Source organism: Protopterus annectens, chromosome 4.part0 (assembly GCF_019279795.1).
Source record: "Protopterus annectens isolate FY-2018-M chromosome 4.part0, PAN1.0, whole genome shotgun sequence".
Classification (NCBI taxonomy): domain Eukaryota; kingdom Metazoa; phylum Chordata; order Ceratodontiformes; family Protopteridae; genus Protopterus; species Protopterus annectens.
In genome coordinates this window covers 1,153,872,562-1,153,899,228 of record NC_056733.1, presented here as the reverse complement: position 1 = coordinate 1,153,899,228, position 26,667 = coordinate 1,153,872,562, and the positions used below count along the sequence as shown (strand labels likewise).

Below are 26,667 nucleotides of genomic sequence, written 5' to 3'. Positions count from 1 at the left end.
TTAAAGAACATAAATAGTTCCAAAATTGAGAAACTATTTTGACAAATTCAGTGGTAAGACAACTGTACATAGTGACAAAATACATAGTCTCTTTTTCATCTGATCTTCTATTCATAGTTATTGAATTATCGTACATACTATGAATATTATCATATCTATATTTATTTTCTGTATTTTTACAAAATTTTCTATAACTATCTTCTAATATCACACTGTGGTAACCCCTCTTTAAAAATGAATCATACATCAAATCTAATTCTGTATAAAATATATCCTTGCTATTACATAGCCTGGAAATACGCAAAATTTCACTAAATGGTAGGGAATTGATAGTATGTGGGGGATGGCCACTAGAACTATGTACATACTAAGTGGTTCCTGTAAATTTTCTATTTACTGAGGTAACTAACTTATGACCTTTAGAAATGTCCAATATGACATCAAGAAAAGGAACACAAGTATCTATTTTTAATCCATCGAATTTTAAAGAAAATCTATTAGAATTTAAATCAACAAAAAACTGATGAGCCAAGGACCGTTCACCTTCTACCAAAAAAATTAAATCATCTACATATCGATAATATTTGATGACGTGCTTATGAAAAAATTCATGTCTATAAACATACTCTAGTTCAAACAGACCCATGGCTAAGTTTGCATACATGGGGGCGAAGGCAGCCCCCATGGCAGTGCCCTGTTTTTGATGGTATAGCTTATTATGAAATTCAAAAAAATTATTTGTTAAAGAACTATGTACATACTGCGTGGTTCCTGTAAATTTTCTTTTTACTGAGGTAACTAACTTATGACCTTTAGAAATGTCCAATATGACATCAAGAAAAGGAACACAAGTATCTATTTTTAATCCATCGAATTTTAAAGAAAATCTATTAGAATTTAAATCAACAAAAAACTGATGAGCCAAGGACCGTTCACCTTCTACCAAAAAAATTAAATCATCTACATATCGATAATATTTGATGACGTGCTTATGAAAAAATTCATGTCTATAAACATACTCTAGTTCAAACAGACCCATGGCTAAGTTTGCATACATGGGGGCGAAGGTAGCCCCCATGGCAGTGCCCTGTTTTTGACGGTATAGCTTATTATGAAATTCAAAAAAATTATTTGTTAAAGAAAACTGAGTTAATTCAACTATGAACTCAGTTACAGGAGAGTCACCCAGAAAAATCTGATAGCCTCAATAACAAAACCATGGCTAATGCTTGTATACAGGCTTTTTACATCAATGGTGACCCAATACATATTGCTGTTCCATTTAACATTTCTAATTTTATCAAGAAAGTCAAATGCATCAATCAAAAAAGAAGGCAATGCCTTGACATAAGGTGAAAAAAAGTGATGTAAAAAAGTACCCAAATTACGTAAAAAATATTTTCGACCTGAAACAATAGGTCTACCAGATGGTTTCAATAAATTTTTATGTATTTTGGGTAGGCAATAAAAATAAGCCATATCACAATCATCAATTTGAAATTTGTTCTTAACATCACTGGCCACAAAATATCCTAGTCTCAAACCTTTAAATATAAGGTTTTTATATTCTGTAATAGCAAAATTATAACTTTCAATATCAACTCTTTCATAAGTATTGATGTCATTAAGATGTTTCATACACATATTGAAATAATCATTAGGGTCAAGAACTACCATTTTGTTGCCTTTGTCGGCAGGTTTAAAAATTATATCGTCTCTTTTACTTAAAGCCATCAGGATTTGCCATTCTTTAAATGTCATATTATAATTAATATTCCTTTTGTTGCACATAAAGGAATTATGCATTGTTTCAATTGTATGATTAACCATTTTAACAAAATTCAACACTTCACTGTGTAGAATATGAGGTGTAAAATGACTATTAGAAGGTACCTTTTCTGTATTGAGCTTAGAATATGCATTAACCAACTCTCAGATGTACATGAATAGAAGCTGTCAGATGAAGTACAAGAACTATCATCCGAACTATCCTGAAATTGGTTATTATTATTATTCTGACTGAAAAAATGCTTAAAATGTAATTTCCTACCGAACCTATATACATCGGTTTTTAAATCATGCAGCCTAGAAACAACTGTAGGTATGAATTTTAAACCTAAGTTTAAAACTGCAAGCTCTTCATCACTAAATATGTACTTGGATAAATTAACAACATAGTCACTAGTGTCTTTACGAACAGGGTTACCATTTACCTCTTTTATGGCCCCCTTGTCCGTACTGTTCGTATGTTGTATGCTGTACAAATTCGCGTTGGCGTTTCTGTCCTTGCGCACTTTTGAGGGGCTGAAATGATTCTGGACGAAAAGCCTGACGAAATCTACCCGGTTGTTGGGCTGCCGGTAAAGCAGGAAAATCAGAATCTTCATATTCTTCCTCACCAGAAGTAAATCCGCCTTCAGAAGCAGACGCTGATGAATTCTGATGACGTGTATAACTGGATTCCTCTTGAAATCTGACGCGTTTACGTCCTTTGTTGCGATTGGCTCTCGTGAGGAACACCTTATTCATTTCATAGTCTCGTAGGTCTCTAATAAGCTTGCCTTTCTTTCGTTCTATTAAAGTTAATTCAAACTCTTTGAGTTTATCATGAGTTTGAACAAGAAAATCATCTAAAGTAGATGCAGGAACACATTTGGAGATATCCCCACATAGTTTTTTAATGTCTGTACATAACTCTGTTTGTTTCAATTGATCACGTTCCACCAAGATGTGGAGCCATTCCGTAACACAATTGTGTGCAGCAGAAACCCACCGCTTATGAAAGGCGATTTCAGTATCTACCGTTAAATCAAAGGGTGTAGTGGGATCTTTATACACCCTTAGACCCCTTGGTGTGATTTCCGTGTCAATATATCTCTGCAAGCCGCAAACATTAAAAAAGGTTGCCGTTTCCTTCCACATTTTTTCTCTAGATTTTCAAACAATAGTTTATGTTCAGCATTAACTGGTAAGGAGGTTTTTCTTCCCACAGATGAAAAAGGGTTAGGGAAACGTTTTTTTCCGATCATGCTCCCATTGTTCCCAAATAGGAATGTTCTTATCTATCGAATTTCTATTCAAAGGCAAGCGCTCACCTCTGTCAGTGGAATTAGTAAGAAAATTGTCCAAAGACATCTGGCTGCCATCCATATTGTCACGAAAAACTCGTGGAAGTTGTAAGAGAGGATCCGTAGACATCAATGGCACAACCAAAAGCACACCAAAAGGAAAAACAACGAAGTTGGATCCACCAAAAAACAGTTTATTGCAGACTTCTCTCTCTCTCTCTCTCTGACGTCTCGGCCTAAGCCTTCAAGGAGTACAAATGACATAAAATGCTATACACATATATATATATATACCACAATAATTAGTTAATTAGTCCTATTATACAATTAACAATATAAAACACAAAAATTCAATTTAGAAGCATTCTCCAATTAAAATCTTCATTTAGACCATCAGGAAATAAAGTTTTAAATTTTAAAATATAAACAGCTTCCTTTTGTTGCAACAGTTGCTTAATATTTAGACCATTATATTTATAATCTTGGTATTTGCTCTAGCACTGTTGCTTGTAATTCATTAAAATCACTGTTATGAAATTGTAAAAAATGCATTGCTACAGGACTTTCCTCTTTTTTATTAATAATATCTCTAATATGTTCCATGAGCCTTATTTTAAAGGCTCTCTTGGTTTCTCCAATGTAAAACTTTTTACAGGGACAACAAAGAGCATAAATAACCTTTTCTGAAAGGCAATGAAAATAATATTTAACTTTAAAAGGAATATTATTAATTTGTTCAAAAGAAGAAACCACAAATTTACAGGCTTTGCATTTGCCACATGGATGCCTGCCTCTACTTGCAATGTGATGAATTATAATACCGCTTGGAAGACTAAATTTACTTTTTACTAATATGTCCCTAATACTTCTTCCCCCACGATATGAAAATTTTAAATCAACATTTAACCATGTCCTAACATTGCTTAAAGAACATAAATAGTTCCAAAATTGAGAAACTATTTTGACAAATTCAATGGTAAGACAACTGTACATAGTGACAAAATACATAGTCTCTTTTTCATCTGATCTTCTATTCATAGTTATTGAATTATCATACATACTATGAATATTATCATATCTATATTTATTTTCTGTATTTTTACAAAATTTTCTATAACTATCTTCTAATATCACACTGTGGTAACCCCTCTTTAAAAATGAATCATACATCAAATCTAATTCTCTATAAAATATATCCTTGCTATTACATAGCCTGGAAATACGCAAAATTTCACTAAATGGTAGGGAATTGATAGTATGTGGGGGATGGCCACTAGAACTATGTACATACTGCGTGGTTCCTGTAAATTTTCTATTTACTGAGGTAACTAACTTATGACCTTTAGAAATGTCCAATATGACATCAAGAAAAGGAACACAAGTATCTATTTTTAATCCATCGAATTTTAAAGAAAATCTATTAGAATTTAAATCAACAAAAAAACTGATGAGCCAAGGACCGTTCACCTTCTACCAAAAAAATTAAATCATCTACATATCGATAATATTTGATGACGTGCTTATGAAAAAATTCATGTTTATAAACATACTCTAGTTCAAACAGACCCATGGCTAAGTTTGCATACATGGGGGCGAAGGCAGCCCCCATGGCAGTGCCCTGTTTTTGACGGTATAGCTTATTATGAAATTCAAAAAAATTATTTGTTAAAGAAAACTGAGTTAATTCAACTATGAACTCAGTTACAGGAGAGTCACCCAGAAAAAATCTGATAGCCTCAATACCAAAACCATGAGAGAGAGAGAGAGAAGTCTGCAATAAACTGTTTTTTGGTGGATCCAACTTCGTTGTTTTTCCTTTTGGTGTGCTTTTGGTTGTGCCATAGGCCTAGTAATTTGTCTGCTGCAGGACTTTCGGACGTCGCTCCTTCAGATGGGTCCGGAACCGCTGTGCAGGTACCGGCTTCTGAGGGGGTCTTCAGGCCTTCACACATTACTATTTCCTCAAAGACAAAAGCTAAGTCAAAGACTCCTGTTAAACCCAGACTTTCTGCTCAAGCTTCTTCGGATTCAACTCCTAAGACTCAGAAGCAATTACTTTGGATGGCTGAGGATTTATTAACTATGATTAGGGGCTCTCACCCTCCTCCTGAGAAAAGGCCTAGACAGGATATCCCTTATGATTCTTCTGATCAGGCTTCTTATCTTCTGTTTCTTCCTCTGATCAGGATTACTCTTTTCCTCCTTATGAGGATTCGGATGCAGAGGATTCTGTTCCCTCTGCCTCTCCCCTTGAAGATTTCTCTTTTGGGGAAACCTTGCATGAGATGAGGGAGCATTTTCATTGGGAAGGTCAGGATTATTCTGCTTCCAAAAAGAGACTCCGGGAATTTCTTCTTCTCCCTCAGCACAGGCCTTTAGCTATTCCTCCTGTACTTGACATTGTGGATGATGCCTTCTCTGATGCTAACTTGAATCCTGATTCCATGCCGCCTGCTCCTTCTAAGCCTGATAGATTTTACAGGGTCCCTGATTCCCATCAATTCTTATTCAAGAACCCTTCTGCTGATCCTGAAACCATTTTGCAGGGTTCCAAGGCTGCTAAGGCCGCCTCCTCTAAGAATCCTATCCCCTCTGAAAAGGATTCTCGTGCCTTGGACAGTTGGGGCAAAAAGGTTTATACTTCAGCTACCCTTTCTATTAGAGCTTTAAATTGCCAGTTTCACATGTTCAAGTATCAACAGTTTCTTTTATCTGTTTTAAAACAAAGGATTTCTACCTTTCCTGCATGTGCTGAGGACAAGGAATTACAGGATGTGTTACATGCTACTGAACAAGTTAGCAAACATAGTTTACATTGTGGTTTTGATGCCTTAGAGGCTTCTTGCAGGGACGGCTGCCTCTGGTACTGTTATCAGGAGACATGCTTGGCTTCATGAGCAGAATTTACCAGAACAAGTTAAGGCTTCTTGCAGGGCGGCTGCCTCTGGTACTGTTATCAGGAGACATGCTTGGCTTCGTGAGCAGAATTTACCTGAACAAGTTAAGGCAAAATTGCTAGATGCCCCTGTTCAGCATGATGTCTTATTTGGGTCTAAGGCTGAGGAGGTTATTAAGATGGAAGAAAAAGCCAAGTCTATGCAGACTGTAAAAGGTTTCTTGCAAGTACAGCCTCCTAGATTTTCCAGAAATTGGCCCTCCAAAAATTGGTCTTTTCCCTCCTCTGACAGGCCTCAAAGGGGAAGATATAGACGTTCCAGAGGTTGAGCGCAGGCTCAGGTCTCTTACAGATCTAGACAGTGGACTGCTTCTTCACCTAGAAGGGGAGAAGACAGATCTCAAACCCAAAGAAAGCAGACTCAATGACTCCCTCTGTTGGGCTTCAGGTCCTCCTTCCCTGGATGCCCCTCTCGGAGGAAAACTTTCTCTTTTTTACCAAAATTGGACTCACATTACCCAGGACAAATGGGTGTTAGACGTGATTTTGAAAGGTTACAGATTCCACTTTCACACTCTGCCAAGGCCTTCCGGCTGGCCAGATCTGCCAAAACATCAATGGACAGAGGCCTTAAATCAAGTGGACGCTTTATTAGCCTTAAGAGCCATAGAACCTGTTCCACCTCTAGAGGTGGGGAAAGGTTTTTACTCAAGACTTTTTCTGGTCCCAAGAAAACAAAACTCCTGGAGACCTATTCTGGACCTCTCAATATTAAACACCTTTTTGGAAATTCCAAAATTCAAGATGCTTACACTTCAACAACTTCTTCCAATGCTCTCACAAGATGCTTGGATGGTAACATTGGATTTAAAAGAGGCTTACTTACACGTCCCCATAAGGCAACAATGCAGAAAGTACCCCAGATTCAAGGCAGGATCGAGCCACTTCCAATTCTCTGTACTACTGCGCCCAGAGTTTTTACCAAATGCCTGGCTCCAGTAGTAGCTTTTTGAAGACTTCAGGGGATTCAGATTTACCCCTATCTGGACGACTGTCTAATTCAGGCAGACAGCAAAGACCTTCTACTTCAACACCTGCATTTTGTTCAACGTCTTCTCCTACTACTGGGATTCTCAGTGAACACAAAAAAGTCACATTTGATTCCTTCTCAACGAATGACCTTCTTGGGAGCTCTTTTGGACACAAGTTTACAGAAGGCATTCCTCACTCCAGAAAAACAGTTACAGCTGGCTTCAATTTTCAAGACCTTGGCAGCATTGACTCAGCTCACTGCAAGGAAATTCCTGCAGGCTCTGGGCTACATGGCCTCTTGCATCCTGTTGATTCCAAATGTGAGGCTTCACATGAGGAAACTTCAATGGTACCTAAAGAGTGTATGGTCTCAACATTGCCACAGTCTGGATACAATGATTCCACTGATTCCCCGCCTCCAGAAGGAATTCCTTTGGTGGTCCAGGGCGTGTGTTTTGAACGAAGGCAAGCCCTTTTGTCTACCTCAGCCTACTCTGATCATAACCACGGATGCCTCGGATTATGCATGGGGAGCTCATTTTCTAGGCAAATGCCAACAGGGTTCTTGGACAAACAAACACCTTCTATGGCACATCAACTTGAAAGAAATGTTAGCAGTCCAAAATGCTCTTCTAGCCTTCCAGACTCTTTTGAAGCCAGGACCTCTGCTAATTCGAACAGACAATACCACAGTCATGTGGTACATAAACAAGCAAGGGGGCTCTTACTCTTACCCCCTTTGCAGACTTGCCATGACCTTATGGGATACAGCCCTAAATTTGAATCTGAATCTTCAGGCACAGTTCATTCCAGGAAAACAAAATCTCTTAGCAAACAGCCTAAGCAGAAACATTTTGGATCCTCACGAATGGATGTTGGACCCCAACTTATTCAGCAAGATAACTGCAGTTTGGGGCTGTCCTCAGATAGATCTGTTTGCATCCCATCTCAACCATCAGTTGCCTCTCTTTTGCACCAGGTCCTTCCACAAGACAGCTTGGAAAGTGGATGCCCTGTCCTTCAGCTGGAGGAATCTTTCGGGATATGCCTTCCCTCCTCTTCCTCTTCTGCCTCGGGTATTGCTAAAGATAAAGCTAGAAAAACCCAGACTGATCATTTTGATAGCTCCAAATTGGCCTCGTCAGTTTTGGTACCCTACTCTACTGCACCTTTCCTTGGTTCCTCCTTGGAGTCTTCCTCTGACCCATTCTCTACTGTCCCAGCATCAGGGTCAGGTATTTCACTCAAAAATCAAGACTCTCTGTTCGGCAGCTTGGCTCATCAAAGGCAATTGATTCCTTCTTCTCTTCCTAAACAAGTTTTGGATGTTCTTTTGGAAGCTAGGCGTCCTAGTACAAGGAAATCTTATGCTTCTAAATGGAAAAGATTTTGTATTTGGATGCAGGATCATGGCTCTGATCCTTTAATACCTGATATCTCATCTATTTTACTTTATCTCTCTGACCTTTTGATTAAAGGTCTTTCATTTTCTTCCATTAAAATTCATGCTTCTGCTATTTCAGCACATTTCAATTGTGTTCCTCCCATTTTTTCCCACCAGTTGGTCAGACAATTTCTGAGAGGAGCTAAGAATTTAAAACCTCCTAGAACTCCTCCTGTCCCTCCTTGGGATCTCAACTATGTCTTGGAAAAGCTTACTTTGCCTCCTTTTGAGCCTGCTGCCTCTGCGGACATTAAGTTCTTATCCTGGAAGACAGCTATCTTGTTGGCCTTGACTTCTGCCAGAAGGGTGTCTGAGTTACAAGCCCTCATGGCCGTGGAACCATACCTCATTTTCCATCAGGACAGAGTTTCCTTGAGGACCAATCCTACTTTTATGCCTAAGGTTGTTTCTAGAGTGGCTCTAAATCAGACTATTCACCTTCCTACCTTTTTTCCAAAACCCCAAAATAGGGGGGGAAAGGATTTTGCATTCATTGGACGTACACAGGCAACTACGTTTTTACCTGGACAAAACCAAAAGTTTCAGAAAATCAGATCAATTGCTTATTTCTTTTGCTTCCAGTTCTCTTGGTAAAGCCATTTCTAAGCAAACTATTTCCAAATGGATTGCTCATGGAATAAGATATTGTTACTCTCTTTATGGAAAACAGATTCCAGGTACCGTCAGGACTCATTCTACTAGAGCAGCTGCCACTTCAGCAGCCTTTCTGAGAGCAGTTCCTACCAAGGACATTCTGGAGGCTGCCACTTGGAGCTCTGTGTATACTTTTTCCAAGCACTTTAACCTCCCTTTGTACTCTAAGTCTAGGGCAGGCTTTACCTCTGCTGTCTTGCAGGGTCTTCTAGCTGCTCCTTCTACTTCATAACCTCCTCCTGTATTCTCAGCTTTGGGATTCTACCCTACAGTTATGACTGCAACAGTGAAACACGAAGAACATAGTACAGTTGTGTATACCTACCATAAATGTAGATGTTCGAGTGTCTTCACTGTTGCAGTCGGTGTTTCCCTCCCTCCAGACCCCTCTTGTTTCTATTTGCTTACTGTGTTTCCTTTTCCTCTACCTTTCTGGTGTATTTGTGTTTCCCTTGGGACACCTTTTGGTTTTATGGGGGCTTCTGACATCAGGGGCAAGAAAGACTGGAGAAGATGGCGTCGGCTGTCAGCTTTATACCCGTGCGCTCTGACGTCAGGGTTCTAGCTGAAACAGCCGACGCCGGACCCAGACTTTGATATTCTGGCCGACCTCAGGCTGCCTGTCGGCAGGAGTACCCTACAGTTATGACTGCAACAGTGAAGACACTCGAACATCTACATTTATGGTAGGTATACACAACTGTACTTTTCTAGCCAAGTGTTTTTCTGTGATGTCAGAACTGTACTGCTGAATTATTTTAAGTATTTCTCTGTGATCCCTGAACTCTTGACTAGCACCGTGTAGTAGTGTAGTAAGAAGTATTGCCTTGTGTTTTTATTATTTATTATTAAATATTTTAAAACTTTTCAACTGTGGCTGCTTTGTGTAGAGATAAGTTAAGCTTTAAGAGTACATTCCATGTATATAAGGATCCTGTACCAAGTAATAAGCCTTGACTGTTTAGTCATACTACCAATTGGATAATAATATTGCACAGTAATAATTGGACACCCTTTTAGGGGCCTTTGAGTAGCTGATAGTTATTAGCTGGGTGGTAGCAGGATTTCTGCCGTGTAGTCTGGGTAAAAGGGGCACAGCTGGAGAACCTGTGCCAGCCTTCCCCAGGAGTGTTTGAGTGGTTGTATAAACTTATCTCAGAGTGTGTGTGTGTCAGCTACTTGAACAGGGACATGAAGCACTGGTTGGACAGAGAGGGTGCTGGAGATTTTAGCTTGCCCAGCTGGCTGAGATCTGGACCCTATAGCTGTGCCAGTGGGGAGTCTTATTGGTGACCTGGAGAGCAAAGGAGCGACCAGCCCCGGGCTGACTGTGATCTCTGTGTGCTCTTAAGGCAAATTGCACTTTACTGTGTGTATTTGTTATCCTTTCCTCATATATGAGACTCCCTCTCTGGTGTTAGTGGTGGAGATTGAGGCTCCTTGATTGCTGGGCCAGGGCACGGGCGTCACAGGGGCTCTCATACCCTCTCTGCTTCTTAGCCATGGTGCTTTAGGAAACTGCAAACTCTCTATTTCTGCACCTCATGGCTCAGTCCTTACCAGGAGAAAGAAATCAACTGGCGGCTCACCAAAGTAGGAGTCTGTCAGAGCCTCATGAGAGGTAACTGCATCGGGAAATTTTTCTCAGCATAGCCAGAGAATGGGGTGTGAGATACTGAGACCTTTTTTGCTACAACAGAAAACTCTTGCTTGGAAAAATTTTGCTCATGAACCAAAAAACAGTCAGCCTGGAGGACTGATGCCTTCTCCTTCCCTTGATGAGGTCTATTCCTCTACATTTTCCTTCTAATCCACTTGCTCCTCAGGGTACTGCTGATGAAAAAGGAGGAAGGGCCAAGGGTCATTCTGATAACCCCAGATTGGCCGAGCTAACACTAGTATCCCCTAATGCTTAGCCTCTGCAAGAAGGAACCATGGTTGATGGCCAATGAGTCAACCTTTTGATACAGAACAAGGACATCCTCATATATCCCATCCTGATCATACACAAGTTGACAGCTTAGATGATATTTTGACCCCCTGGAGAGGGACATCTCTTGACTAACAAGTGAACATTGTAAAAGAAGCCAGGAGACCTAGTACAAGAAAATCGTACTTTACCAAATGGAAGAGCTTTACTGTATGGTGCAGACAGAAGGAACAGAACTCGCTTCACCCTCTGGTTCCTTGGATCCTTTCATACTTATCAGAACTTTTTGAGAAAGGGCTTTCTTATTTCTCTGTTAAAATTCACGCTTCAGCCATTTCAGCCTGCCTGCCCTCTCAGCTCTGATTCTTTTTCCCCATTCTGTCATGAAACCCTTCCTGAGAGGGGTTATTCACATTAGAAGCCTGAGAAAACCTCCAGTGCCTCTGGAATCTCAGCTTCATTCTGTAGAAGGTCACCATCCCACCTTTTGAGCCACCTGCCTCCATAAACATCAAGTTCTTGACCGGGAAGACAGCTTTTGTGATATCCATTACTTCATTTAGAATAGTATCAGAGCTTCAGGCACTTGTGTGTTTGGAACCTTTCATCATGTTCCACCTTGACAGTGTGTCCGGCACTTGTGTGTTTGGAACCTTTCATCATGTTCCACCTTGACAGTGTGTCCCTTAGGATTGTCCCTTCCTTTATGCCTGAAGTGGTTACAGAGATCTCTTTGAACATACACTCACTGGATGTGGATAGGCAACTGAGCTACTACTTAGACAAAACCAAAATAGTCAGAAACATTGACAAGCTTTTTGTTTCCTTTGCTTATAACTCTGTAGGGAGACCAGTTTCTAAACAATTTCCAAGGGGATCTCCCACTGCATTTTATTTTGGTGCTTCCACTATGGAAAAAAGTCTCCAGACTCTGTTATGTCTCATTCCACTAGGGCCATAGCTACTTTTATTCCCTTTCTTAAAGGGGTGACCACTAAGGACATCTTAGAAGCAGTTACTTGGTTCTCTGAGCATAGCTTCACCAAATACTGTCACATTCCAACCGTCTCCAGGTCTAAAGCTATGTTTGCCACTGCAGACTTACAGGGCATCCTATCCTCTTCATGAAATTCTCCATCCGATCTCTTACCAGCTTTGGGAGTAATCCCATCAGTTAGGACTGCAACAGTGAAACAGAAAGAACATAGTACAATTGTTTACAGTTACCATAAATGTAGATGTTCGAGTGTATTCACTGTTCAGTATTGTTTCCTTCCCTCTTTCCCTGCTTGCCCCAAAGGTTGAGATGGGCATCTTCCTCTCTAGATCCAAGTTGTACTCCCCCTCTTCTGTAAAGATCAGACTCAGGATTACATTCTGGAGTATTCTGAGCTAAAGATTTTGTCCTTAGGGACCAGCTAGGGGCTCCTTGCTATTGAGGACAAGAAAGTCCTGAAGTTATGACACTGGCGGACTCCCTTTATTCCTGGACATCTTGATGTTGGTCTGGGCGTCTGTTAGCTCCTGGAAGATGAGGAGTAAACTGTCTAGTAGTCGGGCTGGCCAAGGGCTTCCATGGCAGGAAATCCCATCAGTTATTACTGTCTCCATGAATATACGCCATCTACATTTATGGTAAGTGTACACAACTGTACTTTTCTGAGCCCCTTGATAGAACTTTATTTCCCTGCAGCGTGAAGTCAGTGTGTATCATTAAATTGTGGAGCTGAATGATGCTATTTAGCCCATACGATTTTTGAACAGCACAGCAAGATACCTGTGCTTTGGCCTAGGGCATTTTACTTGAGCGTTTCCATTTGGTCTCCTCTTCCCACAGTATTTACCAATGTGTTACCCATGCTAGCTAAAGCTGTGTAGTAGTCGGACCCAATTTTTCCATACCTCAGTTACTTGTTCTTGACCCTCTTCCAGAAGTCTCCAAGATAAGTGTGGCTCGAATTTCCATATGGTTGTGGTCTCTAGAGTTCACAGTCAACTCATCATCAGCTGGAAAAAGTATTGCTGCTTCTAGTACAGTGCACGTTCCTTAGCTAACTTCCTACCCCCAGATAGGGTGCTAGAGTGGCTTGAGTTTGCATTCATGGGCCATGTCTCACAGAAGATTGCAAACTGTCTTCTATTATTTCATTTTTGGCTCATGGCTACTCTCATGTTGCTATGCCTTTGACATGTCTCCACTCATGTATTGCATCTTTACTTTGCATTACCAGTGGCTGTAGGACTTTCTCTCTAGCCCTAAGTATCAAATCCCTACTGCTCTTCAATGGGGGGGGGGGGTGCCATATAACCTGGAGACTAAATGTCCCTCCTCCTCCTTTCTTCTCCAGCACTGCTTCAGGAAATATGAACCCCATAAAAGTGGACACAGCCTGCCATATTACATGAGATACAAACATTGATGAGGACAAGATGACTGGAAAAAAGTTTTGTAATAAAAGCTTTCATAATTTGCTTCAGGGAATACAAGCCCCACAAAGGCAGGCATAACTTCTCATATTACATTTGATACAAAACAGGCTACTAATCTGATGACGGTCTCATAAAAGCAGGCATGTTCAGTGATCAAACTGTAAACCAGTCTGCAAACCACTTTATTAGATCAACCTGATGAAGCTCAGGCAAAAGCGTTTTCTTAAATTTAGTTCTGTAGTGGAAGTTCATGGTATGTTGTCATTTTTTGTCAACTAAAAGGTTTTTATTTTTATTTTTAACAAAAAGTGAGGTTCTGCAGGCTACTGAGTTGGTGGTAACCTCTCACAGGTCTTTTGAGAATATTCAAATTAGAGGCTAACTTCTAAGCTTTGGGATTGGCTCTGTTTTTCCATCTCTCAGATTTTTCTCCAGTCAGCTGCTGGGACCCTCCCACCATTGTCTCTAACTGGCTTTAAATAACTGACCTGTTGAATTTAGCATTTTACGACAAGAGCAGTCATCTATCTACCTTCTTAACTGAATAAACTTCAACAAGGTGTCTTTATTCCTCCCACATTGAGTGGCATCAGAGAGAGAGAGAGAGAGTCTCCAAGATCTGTTAGCTAAAGTGATTTTATCTGGACTAATGCTTTGTACTCTTATTTCATGTTAGGCTTGTCACCCTATGAGGCAGAGGTGGGATACCAGACTTGACTTGACCTTTCTAGGTTGCCTCTGTTTGCTGTCCAGAGGTAGGGCAAATGTTACCAGGATGTCAGGAAGAATACACAGTAGCCATATGACTGCCTGAATGGCATGCTTCTTTGGGCAGCTCTTTCCCCAGCACTCTGCTATCATTTCCAGTGGCTGAGTAATGGATGGGTATATCTGATTGAGGAGGCATAATGGACAACTGGTATGAGACTAAAAAAAATTGAATCTGGAGTTTGACCTGGAAACACTGTGTTAAATACATGGGCTTGTCAAATTTCCAGGCTCCTTTTCATAAAGGAGCTTAGATGGTGTTCTACAGTGAAAAAATCTTCCTGAAAACCTGCCTTTGTTTTCTCCATGAGTTGTATATGCTGTTTCTCTTTGCTGTTTTGAGCACTTCTCTGCAGTCTTCCAAGAGGCTCAGAACAATGGCCGAATGTATCCTCCATACTGTGGCTGTGCAGATTTGGATGTTTTATGAATACATACACATGTGCTATTAGTGTTTTTGCACATTGTGCATTCCATTGTCTACATCAACGCTGTCAAGTGGATTTGCTGTTATACTTGAATTTCTACCCACTTTGTCTGCCCACTGCAGAGGACACCTCAAGTTAATATATCATAGATAAACACATTCTGGATGCATAATTTATTTATATTGAGAAGGCCCCCTGGGACATGTGCCTTGAGCGATCCCATTTGTTCTTTAATTAAAAAAAAAAAAAAAAAAAGTCTTTTATTTTGTATTCTTTTCAGTTTTTTTTTTTGTTTGTTTGCAGATGGAACTGGGCTGAATGAGATTTATGAACTGCAACCAGTGTGGTGCACAACCTGCCTAACCCAGTAACTATTATACAGTGCATGGGCCAAGAGGGGAATTTCCTTCTGAACACCTGAACTTAGGTTTTTGGAAGATTAATGTGAAAGGTTGCCAAAAAGTAGTGCCCTAAATATTTCACCCAAGTTAGAGGGCCATCTTGAACATTACCGGATATGATGAGCAGTTGCCCATTTATGTTTTTGTCCATCTCTGAAGTCTTCCTTGAATACTAATCACTGGGGCTTAATGTTTTTGTCACTGCAGATATTTTTCCCTCTGATACTTAAGTGCACCAACTGGCTCATTGAAGTGCACTGTATTACTAATTGTGTAAATGCTAATTCTGACTGAAATTAGTCCCTGTACTTTTATAGTTTGCTGTGGAATCTATGACATTGTATTTTGTGTGCCATTTTTTGTGTTTGTGCTTCACCTTAGCGACTGTGCATCCGATTTTACATTATGTAGTTATTGCTCTTCTGAAGCAATGTACATTATTCTTTATCATATGAGTAAAAATTGAAATACGTTGTGTATCTGTATCTTAAATTCTTTTATTTATCATAGTTTTTTGTAGATGTTCATCGTGTTACACTGTTGCAGTCATTACACTTGGGTTCCCCAGTCGGCCTGAGTTCCAAAGTCTTGGTCCGGCGTCGGTTGCTGTCGCCTCCTCCTGACGACAGTGCGACAGGGGTATATAAGATGCAGCCGACGCCATTTTCTTCAGTCTTTCTTCCCGCGCGGTGCCCGAAGCAAAAGCAGTTCGCAAGTGCTGGTCGGCCGACTCCTGAGATTTTCATTCCGAATCCAGAACCGAAGTCTTCTACAAAGCTAAGTACCCCATTGGGGAAGCTTTTTCTTGCCTCAGACCGATGTCAGTAAAAGTTAATAACTGTATTTCTTGTGGGAAGCAAATACCTCATAAGGATTTCCATTCCTATTGTATCCCATGCCTAGGCCCAGACCACAATGTCATTGGTTGTTGGTTTTGTGCTAGGTTTAACAAGCGCACTATTAAACATTGGTTTGCTTTTGCCCGACATTATTTTGGCAGAAAATTTAATTACACCATGCTGTCGGACCTTCCGACGACCGAAAACATAAAAAGTGCAAAAACAAGGACAGGCATCCGAAGCCCAAACCTGACGACGAAGCCTCTTCTAGGCCGGTCGCCGGTTCTCCTGCAGAACCACAGGCCGCCTCCAACTCCCATGTGGAGATGGGTGGGCCTTCGGACACACACGTTTTTCAGCCTTCCGAGGCTAACCCTTCTATGCAAACCGAAGCTTCAGAGGGTGTTTTCAGACCTACTCAGTTAACCATTAAACCCTTTGCTAAGTCTAAGCCTCCTTTAAAAACAAGGAAACAAATGCAGCATTCTCCAGGACAGGCCTCCATGCCTAAGAAACAAATGCTTAAAATGGCCGAAGACCTAATCACCCTGATCAGGGGCTCCCATCCCCCTCCTGATAAAAGGCCCAGACAGGATGCAGACTATGATTCATCTGACCAGGTGTCCATTTCTTCAGATTCATCCTCAGACCTAGGATATTCTTTACCCCCTTATGAGGACTCTGATGCTGAGGAATCAATTCCTTCAGCCTCTCAGCCTGAGGACTACTCCTTTGGGGAAACCTTACATACCATGAGGGATCATTTCCATTGGGAAGGTCAGGATTACTCTGAATCCAAGAAAAGGCTCAGAAACTTCCTTTTATTACCTCAACACAGACCCCTTGCTATTTCGCCAGTGTTAGACATTGTGGATGATGTGTTTACTGAATCCAGCTTAACTCCGGATTCCTTACCTCTGGCCCCAGTTAAACCTGACATACTACAGAGTCCCTGTCTCACACAAATTTTTGTATAAAAGCCCTGTTGCTGACCCTGAAACTATTTCTCGGGGACCCAAAGGGATTAAGGCCTCATCAGCAAAAAATCCAGTCCCCTCTGACAGAGATTCCAGAGCATTGGACAGATGGGGGAAAGAAAGTATATACGTCTGCAACCTTAGCAATGAGAGCTTTAAATTGCCAGTTTCACATGCTAAAATATCAGCAATTTCTGATGTCTCAGTTAAAACAAAAAATGCTTTCAGATTCAGATCCTTCTAATTTTAAAGAAATGCAGGATTTATTGCATGCAGCTGAACAAGTGGGAAAGCATACTTTGCAATGTGGTTTTGATTCTTTAGAGGTTTCCTGTAGAGCAGCAGTTACAGGCTCTGTCATTAGAAGGCATGCTTGGTTAAAAGAACACACGTTACCAGATCATGTTAAAGCAAAATTATTGGATGCACCTTTACAGCAGGATGTGTTATTTGGAGTTAAGGCAGAAGAGGTATTAAAGAAAATGGAGGATAAGGCAAAATCTATGCAAACGGTAAAGGATTTCTTACAGGTTCAGCCACCAAGATTTAGCAGAAATTTGCCAGCAAAGAATTGGTCCTTTCCGGCTACAGACAGACCCCAAAGGGGCAGATACAGACGTCCGAGAGGTAGAGGTCAACCACAAGGTCTTTACAGGCCTCAACAATGGGGTGCACCAGGCCAGAAAGAAGGGGAAGACAGGCCCCAACCATATAAAAAGCAGCCTCAATGACTTCCCATTACAGCTGCCAAACAACTCTCTCTTGGCAGCCCCCTTGGGAGGAAAACTAGCATTTTTCTATTACAATTGGCATTGGATCACCAAAGACAAATGGGTTCTCAGCATTGTATCTCAAGGTTACAGGTTCCACTTTCACACTCTACCAAGGTTAAAAGGAATGCCAAACCTGCCACCAAATCAGTGGGCAGAGGCTCAAAAACAAATTACAGCACTCATGGAAATGAGAGCTATTCAAGAGGTACCACCACAAGAGCAAGGGCAAGGATTTTATTCAGGACTCTTTCTGGTTCCCAGAAAGGACAAAGCCTGGAGGCCCATTCTGGATCTTTCTTCTCTAAACACTTACCTGGATGTTCCAAAATTCAAAATGTTGACACTACAGCAGCTTCTTCCCATGCTGGGCAAGAAAGCTTGGCTCGTGACCTTGGACCTCGAGGAGGCATACCTGCATGTCCCTATCAGACAAAACTGCAGAAGATACCTCAGATTCATAGCAGGTTCAATGCACTACCAATTCTCTGCACTGCCCTTTGGCTTATCTACTGCGTCCAGGGTCTTCACAAAGTGCCTGGCACCAGTAATTGCATTTTGCAGACAGAAAGGAATTCAAATGTATCCGTACCTGGATGACTGCCTGATTCAAGCAGAGAGCAAGGACATTCTTCTACGGCATGTGGCGTTTGTAAAACAGTTATTAAGTTGCCTGGGGTACACAGTAAACGAAAAGAAATCAAAATATTCCTGGGTGCCAGCTTGAACACAACGGCCCAGATGGCTTATCTCACGCCAGACAAGCAAGGACAACTGACTCAGTACTTTCAATTGATGGCAACAAAAATCCAACTCCCTGCAAGAAAAATTCTGCAGGCCTTGGGTTACATGGCATCTTGCATACTACTAATTCCATATGCCAGACTGCATATGAGGAAACTACAATGGTACCTAAAGAGTGTATGGTCTCAACACTGTCAAAGTTTGGAAACAGTTATACCACTAATTCCTTGCCTTCAACAGGAGTTTCAATGGAGAGCTCAAGCTTGTCACCTCAACAAGGGAAAGCCTTTTACTCAACTCACAGCCAGGCAAACACTGACAACAGATGCATCGGATTATGCCTGGGGAGCACACATGGCAAGAAAATATATTCAGGGCATGTGGCCCGCAGAACAAAGGCATCTTCACATCAATCAAAAAGAGATGTTAGCTGTACAAAATGCCCTTATAGCTTTCAAGGACCTGCTGCATCCAGGACAACTATTACTAAAAACAGACAACACCACAGTTATGTGGTACGTAAACAAGCAAGGGGGCACTCACTGCTACCCCCTCTGCAGACAAGCCATGACCTTATGGAACACAGCTCTAAACTATCAAGTTCATTTGCAAACACAATTCCTGCCTGGAGAGAAAAACACACTGGCAGACGACTTGAGCAGAAACATCATGGATCCCCACGAATGGGAATTTAATCCACAAATACTCAGAATGATAACACAGAAATGGTGGAGCCCGGACATGGATCTGTTTCCCTCCCCAACGAACTGCCAGCTACAGAAATTCTGCACAAGGAGTTACCATCCACAAGCATGGAAAGTGGATGCCCTCTCATTCAGCTGGAAAAACCTACAAGTATATGCTTTCTCTCCACTACCTCTCCTTCCAAAGGTTCTCATAAAAGCCAGGCAAGAAGAGACAAAGATGATCCTGATTGCTTCAGACTGGCCACGCCATCACTGGTACCCAATCTTAAAGAATTTGGCACAAGAAGCACCCTGGATATTGCCTCAAATCCCACATCTGCTGACTCAGCACAACAATCAGATACTTCTCAGTCAGCTAAAGACCTTAAACCTAGCTGCATGGAAAATTCCTTAGTCATGCAAGCAATGCCTCTCCAAAGCTGTTATGGATGTCATTCTGGAGGTCAGAAGGCCTAGTACCAGGAAAGCCTATTCGGATAAATGGAAGAGATTCTGTGCCTGGAACCAGGCTCACAACCTTGGCCCTCTTGTCCCAAACATTCCTCAGATTCTACAATATTTAACTGAGATGCTGCACAAAGGCCTCTCTTTCTCATCCATCAAGATCCACTCCTCTGCCATCTCTGCTCATTACAACACGGATCCTCCAATTTTCTCTAATCCTTTGCTAAAACAGTACCTCAGAGAGGCTAAAAACATAAGACCGCCCCATAGAGCACCTACTCCAGCTTGGGACCTCAACTTTGTTTTGGAGAAATTAACTTTACCTCCTTTTGAGCCAGCTAACACAGCAGAATTAAAATATATCTCTTGGAAAACTGCTCTGCTCCTGGCAATAACATCAACTCAAAGAGTTTCAGAATTACAGGCACTAATGGCAGTGGAACCTTTCCTCATTTCCCACCAGGACAGGGTGTCTTTAAGAACTAACCCTACGTTTATGCCAAAGGTGGTTTCAAGTGTGGCTCTAAACCAAACTATTCACTTTGCCAACTTTTTATCCAAAACCATAGAGTAAAGGGGAGAGACTACTGCATTCTTTGGACATCCACAGACAGTTACGTTTCTACTTGGACAAAACCAAAGCTTTCAGAAAATCTGAGCAATTACTGGTAGCATATGCTGCAGGAGCACAGGGAAAAGCCATTTCAAAACAGACTATTTCAAAATGGATAGCACATTGCATATGTTTCTGCTACACACACCATGGGAAACCTATACCTAGCAGCATTAGATCTCACTCCACCAGGGCAACAGCCACTTCAACTGCCTACCTCAGAGGAGTGCCTACCAAGGACATTTTGGAAGCAGCAACATGGAATTCTATGCATACCTTCACCAAGCATTACCATCTGCCTTTATACTCTAAATCCAGAGCTGACTTCACCACTGCTGTGCTGCAGGGCCTTATAGCCACCCCTAATGCCTTATAGAACCAGCCACCCTACCTCAGCTTTGGGATTCTACCCAAGTGTAATGACTGCAGCAGTGTAACACGATGAACATAGTACAGTTTTGTACCTACCATAAATGTAGATGTTCGAGTGTATACACTGCTGCAGTCCAGGTTACCCTCCCTCCTTCCCCTCTTACTTGCTGGTACGTACCTATATCTTCTACCCTTTACTACCTATGGGGAGTATTTGCTGGTAACTAAAAGTTGTTGTTTGCTTTTCCTATCTATGGTTTATTAGCAATTTGAATTGCCTACCCATTTGGGGGCACTTGACATATGGGGCAAGAAAAACTGAAGAAAATGGCGTCGGCTGCATCTTATATACCCCTGTCGCACTGACGTCAGGGAGGAGGCGACAGCAACCGACGCCGGACCAAGACTTTGGAACTCAGGCTGACTGGGGAACTGCCTGACGGCAGGATAACCCAAGTGTAATGACTGCAGCAGTGTATACACTCTAACATCTACATTTATGGTAGGTACAAAACTGTACTTTTCTTGAGTTGTCTGAAAATACATTTTTTTTGCCTCGTTTGTATACTTTGCAAGTGAAAAATCAAACAATGGTAAACAAAGACAGTTTAGAAAGAGGGGAAGAAACTGCATTTTTCTAAATATGTAAGAATTTGTTGGCCAGATTGACTTTGAAGATTTGCCACACTTTTATTTTGTTTCAAGGTGTGCATTTCCATAGCTTCTCTCCAGATTGAGGTATGAGATAGCAGTGAAGTTCGAATGGCTTAATATATGCGTATTTGTTCCACAGGTGTCCAGGAAGGTGTGAAGTTCACACTAGATTGTGCTCAAGCTGCAGTCATCTCTTACGACAAAATGGTGATCTCACTAAAAGGTGGAGAAATGTAAGGAATTAATTTTATGGCACATTTTAAACTACTGATGATAATGTCAATGTTGTGAACATATTGCTGCAGTTTACTGTTTAGGTTAGAGAGTTAAAGCTTCATCCTGGTTTTAATTCCCTTAGTTTCTGTGTGCAAACTGCATGATTCTGAACAAGTCATATCTAATGTCGTTTTTATTCTTCCTCTATGTATGGGGTTAGAGATCCAACCTGAGATCCGACTCGGACAGATATCGCAGTCTTACGGATTCAACTCTTGAGCTCCTCCCTCTACCCATAGTGCTCCAGCAAGTCTACAGTACCTCAGATCTCATTTGCCACCATCTAGCATTGACACAGGTCCTCTCTCAGGAGCTATTTCTTGAGAAAACTTATTCTATTTTATTCTGATTTGCTCCCACTCCTTTTGACAAGTTTTTTTGGGTGTTTTCTTACATTAGGCCTTGCTATCATTCTTGACTACCAATGTGAGAGTGTTCAATCTCGCCGTTTGTTCTTACACATGGGTTCGGAGCCGATCCTCGGCTCCGTGTCGGCCGCTTGCAAGCTCTGCATCGAGAAGAAGCTCGAGATCACCTAATACCCACAATCCCCCTCTGCCTTTACCCCAGATCTAGTTTGCCGCTGCAGCGTTCACATCACTGGGTCGAGCTCGAGCACCTAAGATAAGATTAAGAATTTTTTTCTTGTATTTTTTCTTGGTACTTTTATCTTATAAAGTTATTTAGTGAATTTTTGTGTGTGTGTGGTAAGGTTGAGGGAAACTCGGTACCGTTAAGTTGTTAAAACTTATTTAGAGTTCTCTTCGGGGCCTACCACCCCTTCTTGGATTGGACAACCGGATTGACTAACATTACTGGATTTGACAATTTTACCGGACTTGACTATTTTACTGGATTTGACTTTTTTCTCCTTTATAGTGACATGTCTGAAAAGGCTAAATCGGGGTTTAAGCGTTGCCAATGTGGGCAAAAATGTCAGTAACTGACAATCATAGTTCCTCGTCTACTGTCTTGGCCCTCTCCATCTGCAACAAGACTGCTCTATTTGACATTCTTTCAGTGGGAGTCGCATGACAGATAGGCGAGGAAACTAATGGATAGAGGTTTGTTAAAACCTTCCTTTCAGGAGGCTCTGGATGCTTCTGACCAGGCATCCAAGTCCTCGAAGGAATCGAAGACGTCGGAGCCCAAGTCATCGGCTGCGAGCTCTTCAGCTAAAGTTAGATCACCGGTTCCACAGACTTCGGGGCCGAGTGTTCAACTGTTGTCAGTTTCCGAGCCTCGAGTCTTGGAACCGGTGATGGAGCTCCCTCCCCCGACACTGTTGAGGTCGGCTCCGTCTTCGGTTCCTTCCACCCGTTCTTCCAAGCCCCTCTCCGACATCGATGTGGACCGTGTGGTGCAGAAATTATTGGAGCATACGGCCCTATCCAAACTTATCTCGGTTTCAACCCAATTGGTGTCGAAACTTGAAGGCCTTCCATTATCTCCATCCCTTCCTCCTCCGAGACCTGTCCAGTCTTTGGAGCCAGAAGAGGTTGATCTACTGATTGTGGAGCCCTCGGTGCCAGAACCGTCCTTTTCTCGGTCGGCTCTGTTCACCTCGACTCCGTCGGATCCCGTACCGGAGTCTCGGAGCCGACGATCCATCCTTGGTTCCGGGGCCGAGAGTCGAACCGATGTTTCGGTTCCGACTCTTCCTCTTGGGGCCTCGGCGCGGATCGATTCGGCTCCGTCCTTGGGGTCGATGCCTTCGGTGCCTGTTTCGGGGATTCTTCCCATTTCTTCGGAACCGGGAGATTCCTCGACTCGGGACCCGGGGGCCTTCGATCTCATGAGGAAGGTGTTGTCTACCCAGAAAACCACATCAGTAGAAGCAGGCTCTCCTCCCCATAAAGGACCATTATCTTCCTCTGCACCAACGGCCACATCCAGGCGTCGAGCACCGGTGTCTCAGCCACCCCTGGAGGGTGCCCCCTCTTCCTCGGAGGCTTCTTCGGATGCTCCCCCCGAAGAAGTCCCTAGGAAAAGATTGTGTAAGAGGAGACACTTAGATTCTCCACAAGAATCTTTGACATCCGATACTGACTTGGATGAGTCCGAAGGGTCCCCAAAGTCACCTTCAGAAGATGTCTCTTTTTCTGACATCTTGGAGATCCTAAAACAGAGAGGTGATTGGCAGTCCCTTCCCCCTTCTGAGGATGAGTCAGTCTTGCTGAAGGCATTGGTGCTCGCCCTTCCTCCTCCTGGGTCACTCCGCCCTTGATGAGTTAATGGAGTTGATTGCTCGAAGGCGTGGGAGACACCTGACACGGTGGAACCAGTCCCTAGGAAGCCTAATAAGTACATCACTGCACCCCAAGACAAGGCTTACCTCACAAAGGGAGTTCCAGTAGACGCCATGGTGGTGGCAGCGGCCACGAAAAAGGAGATGTCGGAATCTTCCGCATCTGTCCATCCGCCTAGCAAAGATTCCAGGACTATGGACAGATACGGAAGCGCATTTTTAGTTCAGCGGCTTTTCTATGCGATCCCTGAACTATTTGACCCATTTTACACGTTTACAGAGGATCTAATCAAAGAGCTGGGAGATACCCTCCAGGGTACTACAGATGCTGCGGTCTCAGAGAAAGTTACAGCACATCTCAATACCCTTACATCCATTGTTAACTCATCCATGAGGCTGATATCATACGCCGAAGGATCGAGTAGGGCAGCAGCTTCAGCGATTGCTCTTCGCAGGCAATCCTGGATGCGCTTATGTTCATTTGCGGAAGCCTTCAAGTCTTCCTTTACTAACGCCCCATTTGATGGTGCCACTCTCTTTGGCCCCAAAGTAAAGGAGACCCTTACCCGGTGTGAACAGGAGGGAAAGACTCTGTCTGCTGTCGGAGTCCGTTTTTCCACCCCTTCCAGACCGTACCCCAAAGGGCAACGTGGTGGGAAAATGTGGTTTCGAAAACCCCAGGGATCTTTCCCAGGCACACAGGGTGATGCCCCCTCTAGAGGCAGAGGAGGGGGCAGAGGTGGAAGACGCCGCCCTGGCGGCAGAGGGGGTCTGCAAAACCAAGGTGACAAGGATACACCCCCTGGAAAACCTTTCCAGCACTCCTGAGAGGAGGCCCGACTGTCCTGCTCTGGAGGCAGTCGGGGGTCGCTTAGCTTTATACCCTCAGGCCTGGCAAAATATTACTACAGACAACTGGGTAAAAAGAGTTGTTACCAGAGGTTACAGAATACCATTCCTATCCACCCCCATTCCAAAGAGAAAACTCCCAGATGTACCGCCCCATCTGCGAGACCCAGCAGCTATAGAAATTTCAAAGCTGCTAGAAAAAGAGTCATCCAACCAGTCCCAGCGGACCAAATAGGATTCGGAACTTACTCAAGGTTCTTTTTAGTTCCAAAGAAGACAGGGGACTGGAGGCCGATTCTGGACCTAAGCAACCTCAACACCTTTGTCAAGAAAGAAAAGTTCCGAATGGTCACGCTTCAATCGATCCTTCCATTCTTACAGAAGGGCGACTGGATGTGCTCAATAGATCTGAAGGACGCATACTACCACATCAAAATGGCCAGGGCGTCCAGGGATCATTTGCGCTTCCGGCTGGGAGCCAGTCACTATCAGTTTCGAGCCCTGCCCTTTGGTCTGACCTCAGCCCCAGGGTTTTCACCAAATGCATGGCAGTGGTAGCGTCTCATCTGAGACGCCTAGGATTCCAGGTGTTTCCGTATCTGGACGACTGGCTCCTTTCTGCCACCACCCGGCGTCAACTGATACAGGCCAGGGATTACACCCTACAACTTTGTGTTCACCTCGGAATTTCCGTAAATTTCGAAAAATCTTTACTACAGCCATCACAGCATATCTTATTCATAGGAGCGGAATTAGATACGCATCATTTAATTCTAAGGCTCCCTCCAGAAAGGATAGTCTCACTTCAAAGCCACATTTCTCTCCTTCTGTCATCCAAAAAGTCCCCAGCAAAGCTGGTTCTGAAGGTCTTGGGTCTCATGGCAGCTTCTCTCATTGCGATACCATTGGGAAGACTGCACATGAGGGTTCTACAATGGCTACTGTTTGCACAATGGTCGTTCCAACAGCTACCTCTGACACACGAAATTCTGATTACAAACACATGCAAATCACACCTAACCTGGTGGCTTCAGACTTGCAACCTTTCCAGCGGAAGACCATTTGTGCTACCCACGCCGTCAGCGACGATAACCACGGACGCTTCCCTGATAGGGTGGGGGGGGCATCTTTCAGGGACAGACAGTCCAAGGCGAATGGACCAATTTGGAGTACAATCTGCACATCAATGTTCTGGAGTTGAGGGCAGTGTTTTTAGCGTTGCAACACTTTGCTCCCCTTCTTCCTCTAGGGACTATTGCAGTTCAGACAGACAACATGTCTGACTAATAAATCACTGGAACCACCACGAAGGAAGAAAAACAGACAATTTATTTGGAGAGAAGAACAAGCGCTTTCACGCACTTAACCAGTGCGCTTCATCAGGTTACATTAAGCAGAATTAATCCTTGTCCTTATATATAGGGCACACACCCTAATTAACAAGTAGTTTAAACAATTAAGCAAATTAAAACACATTAGCAAAGCTCATCATGATTTAAAATAGTCGTAGTATAAAAGCTTCCTCTAATTATAACATGCTTAGTCTAGAAATAAAAATGTAAATATATTTACTTAACAATAAAAACCACACTTTCTCATAGTAAGAATGATTAAAAATGCCTCTATGTCCATAAATTAATCAAAATAAATAAAGACATCGTCAGGAACTAAACAACATGGACCCCTCAATTTATATCCACCATATTTAGACTCATTCAAATGACCACAAGTATAGTTTATGAAAAGCGTAGTATACATAAGCAAAATAAACCATATTAATGAAATGAACATGTGGAGGGAATGGATATACAGGAAGATAGATTATATCAGAATAGGAAGGAAAGAAAAAAAGAGGGAGTGCAAAGAAGAAAAAGGGAGAAAAGGAATGGGAAAGGGATAAAGGGAGGGGAAGGAGGGAGAAGGAAAGGGGGGGAAGGGGGGGAGGGGGGAAAAGAAGTGTGTGGGAGAGGTGTGAGTAGAAGTGTAAGTAGAGTGGGGAAAGGGAGGAAAGAGGGGAAGGGGAGAAGAGAGGAGGAAGAAAGGAAGGAAAAGGCAGGGAAAAGGAGAGGGAGGGAAAGGAGGGAGGGGAAGAAGGTAAGGGATGGATGAGATATGAGGGAAGA

The 26,667-nt window shown here is 42.5% G+C and overlaps 1 protein-coding gene across 1 annotated transcript in view; it reads left to right on the top strand.

The window, feature by feature from the left end:
- The window catches only part of CPSF1 (cleavage and polyadenylation specific factor 1), a 2,236,766-nt gene that overhangs the window by 435,046 nt on the left and 1,775,053 nt on the right, over positions 1 to 26,667 (top strand). Inside the window, exon 10 of the mRNA XM_044069873.1 lies at positions 21,311 to 21,404. Coding sequence (XP_043925808.1) covers positions 21,311 to 21,404 — 94 coding nt within the window. The remainder of the gene's footprint in view (positions 1 to 21,310; positions 21,405 to 26,667) is intronic.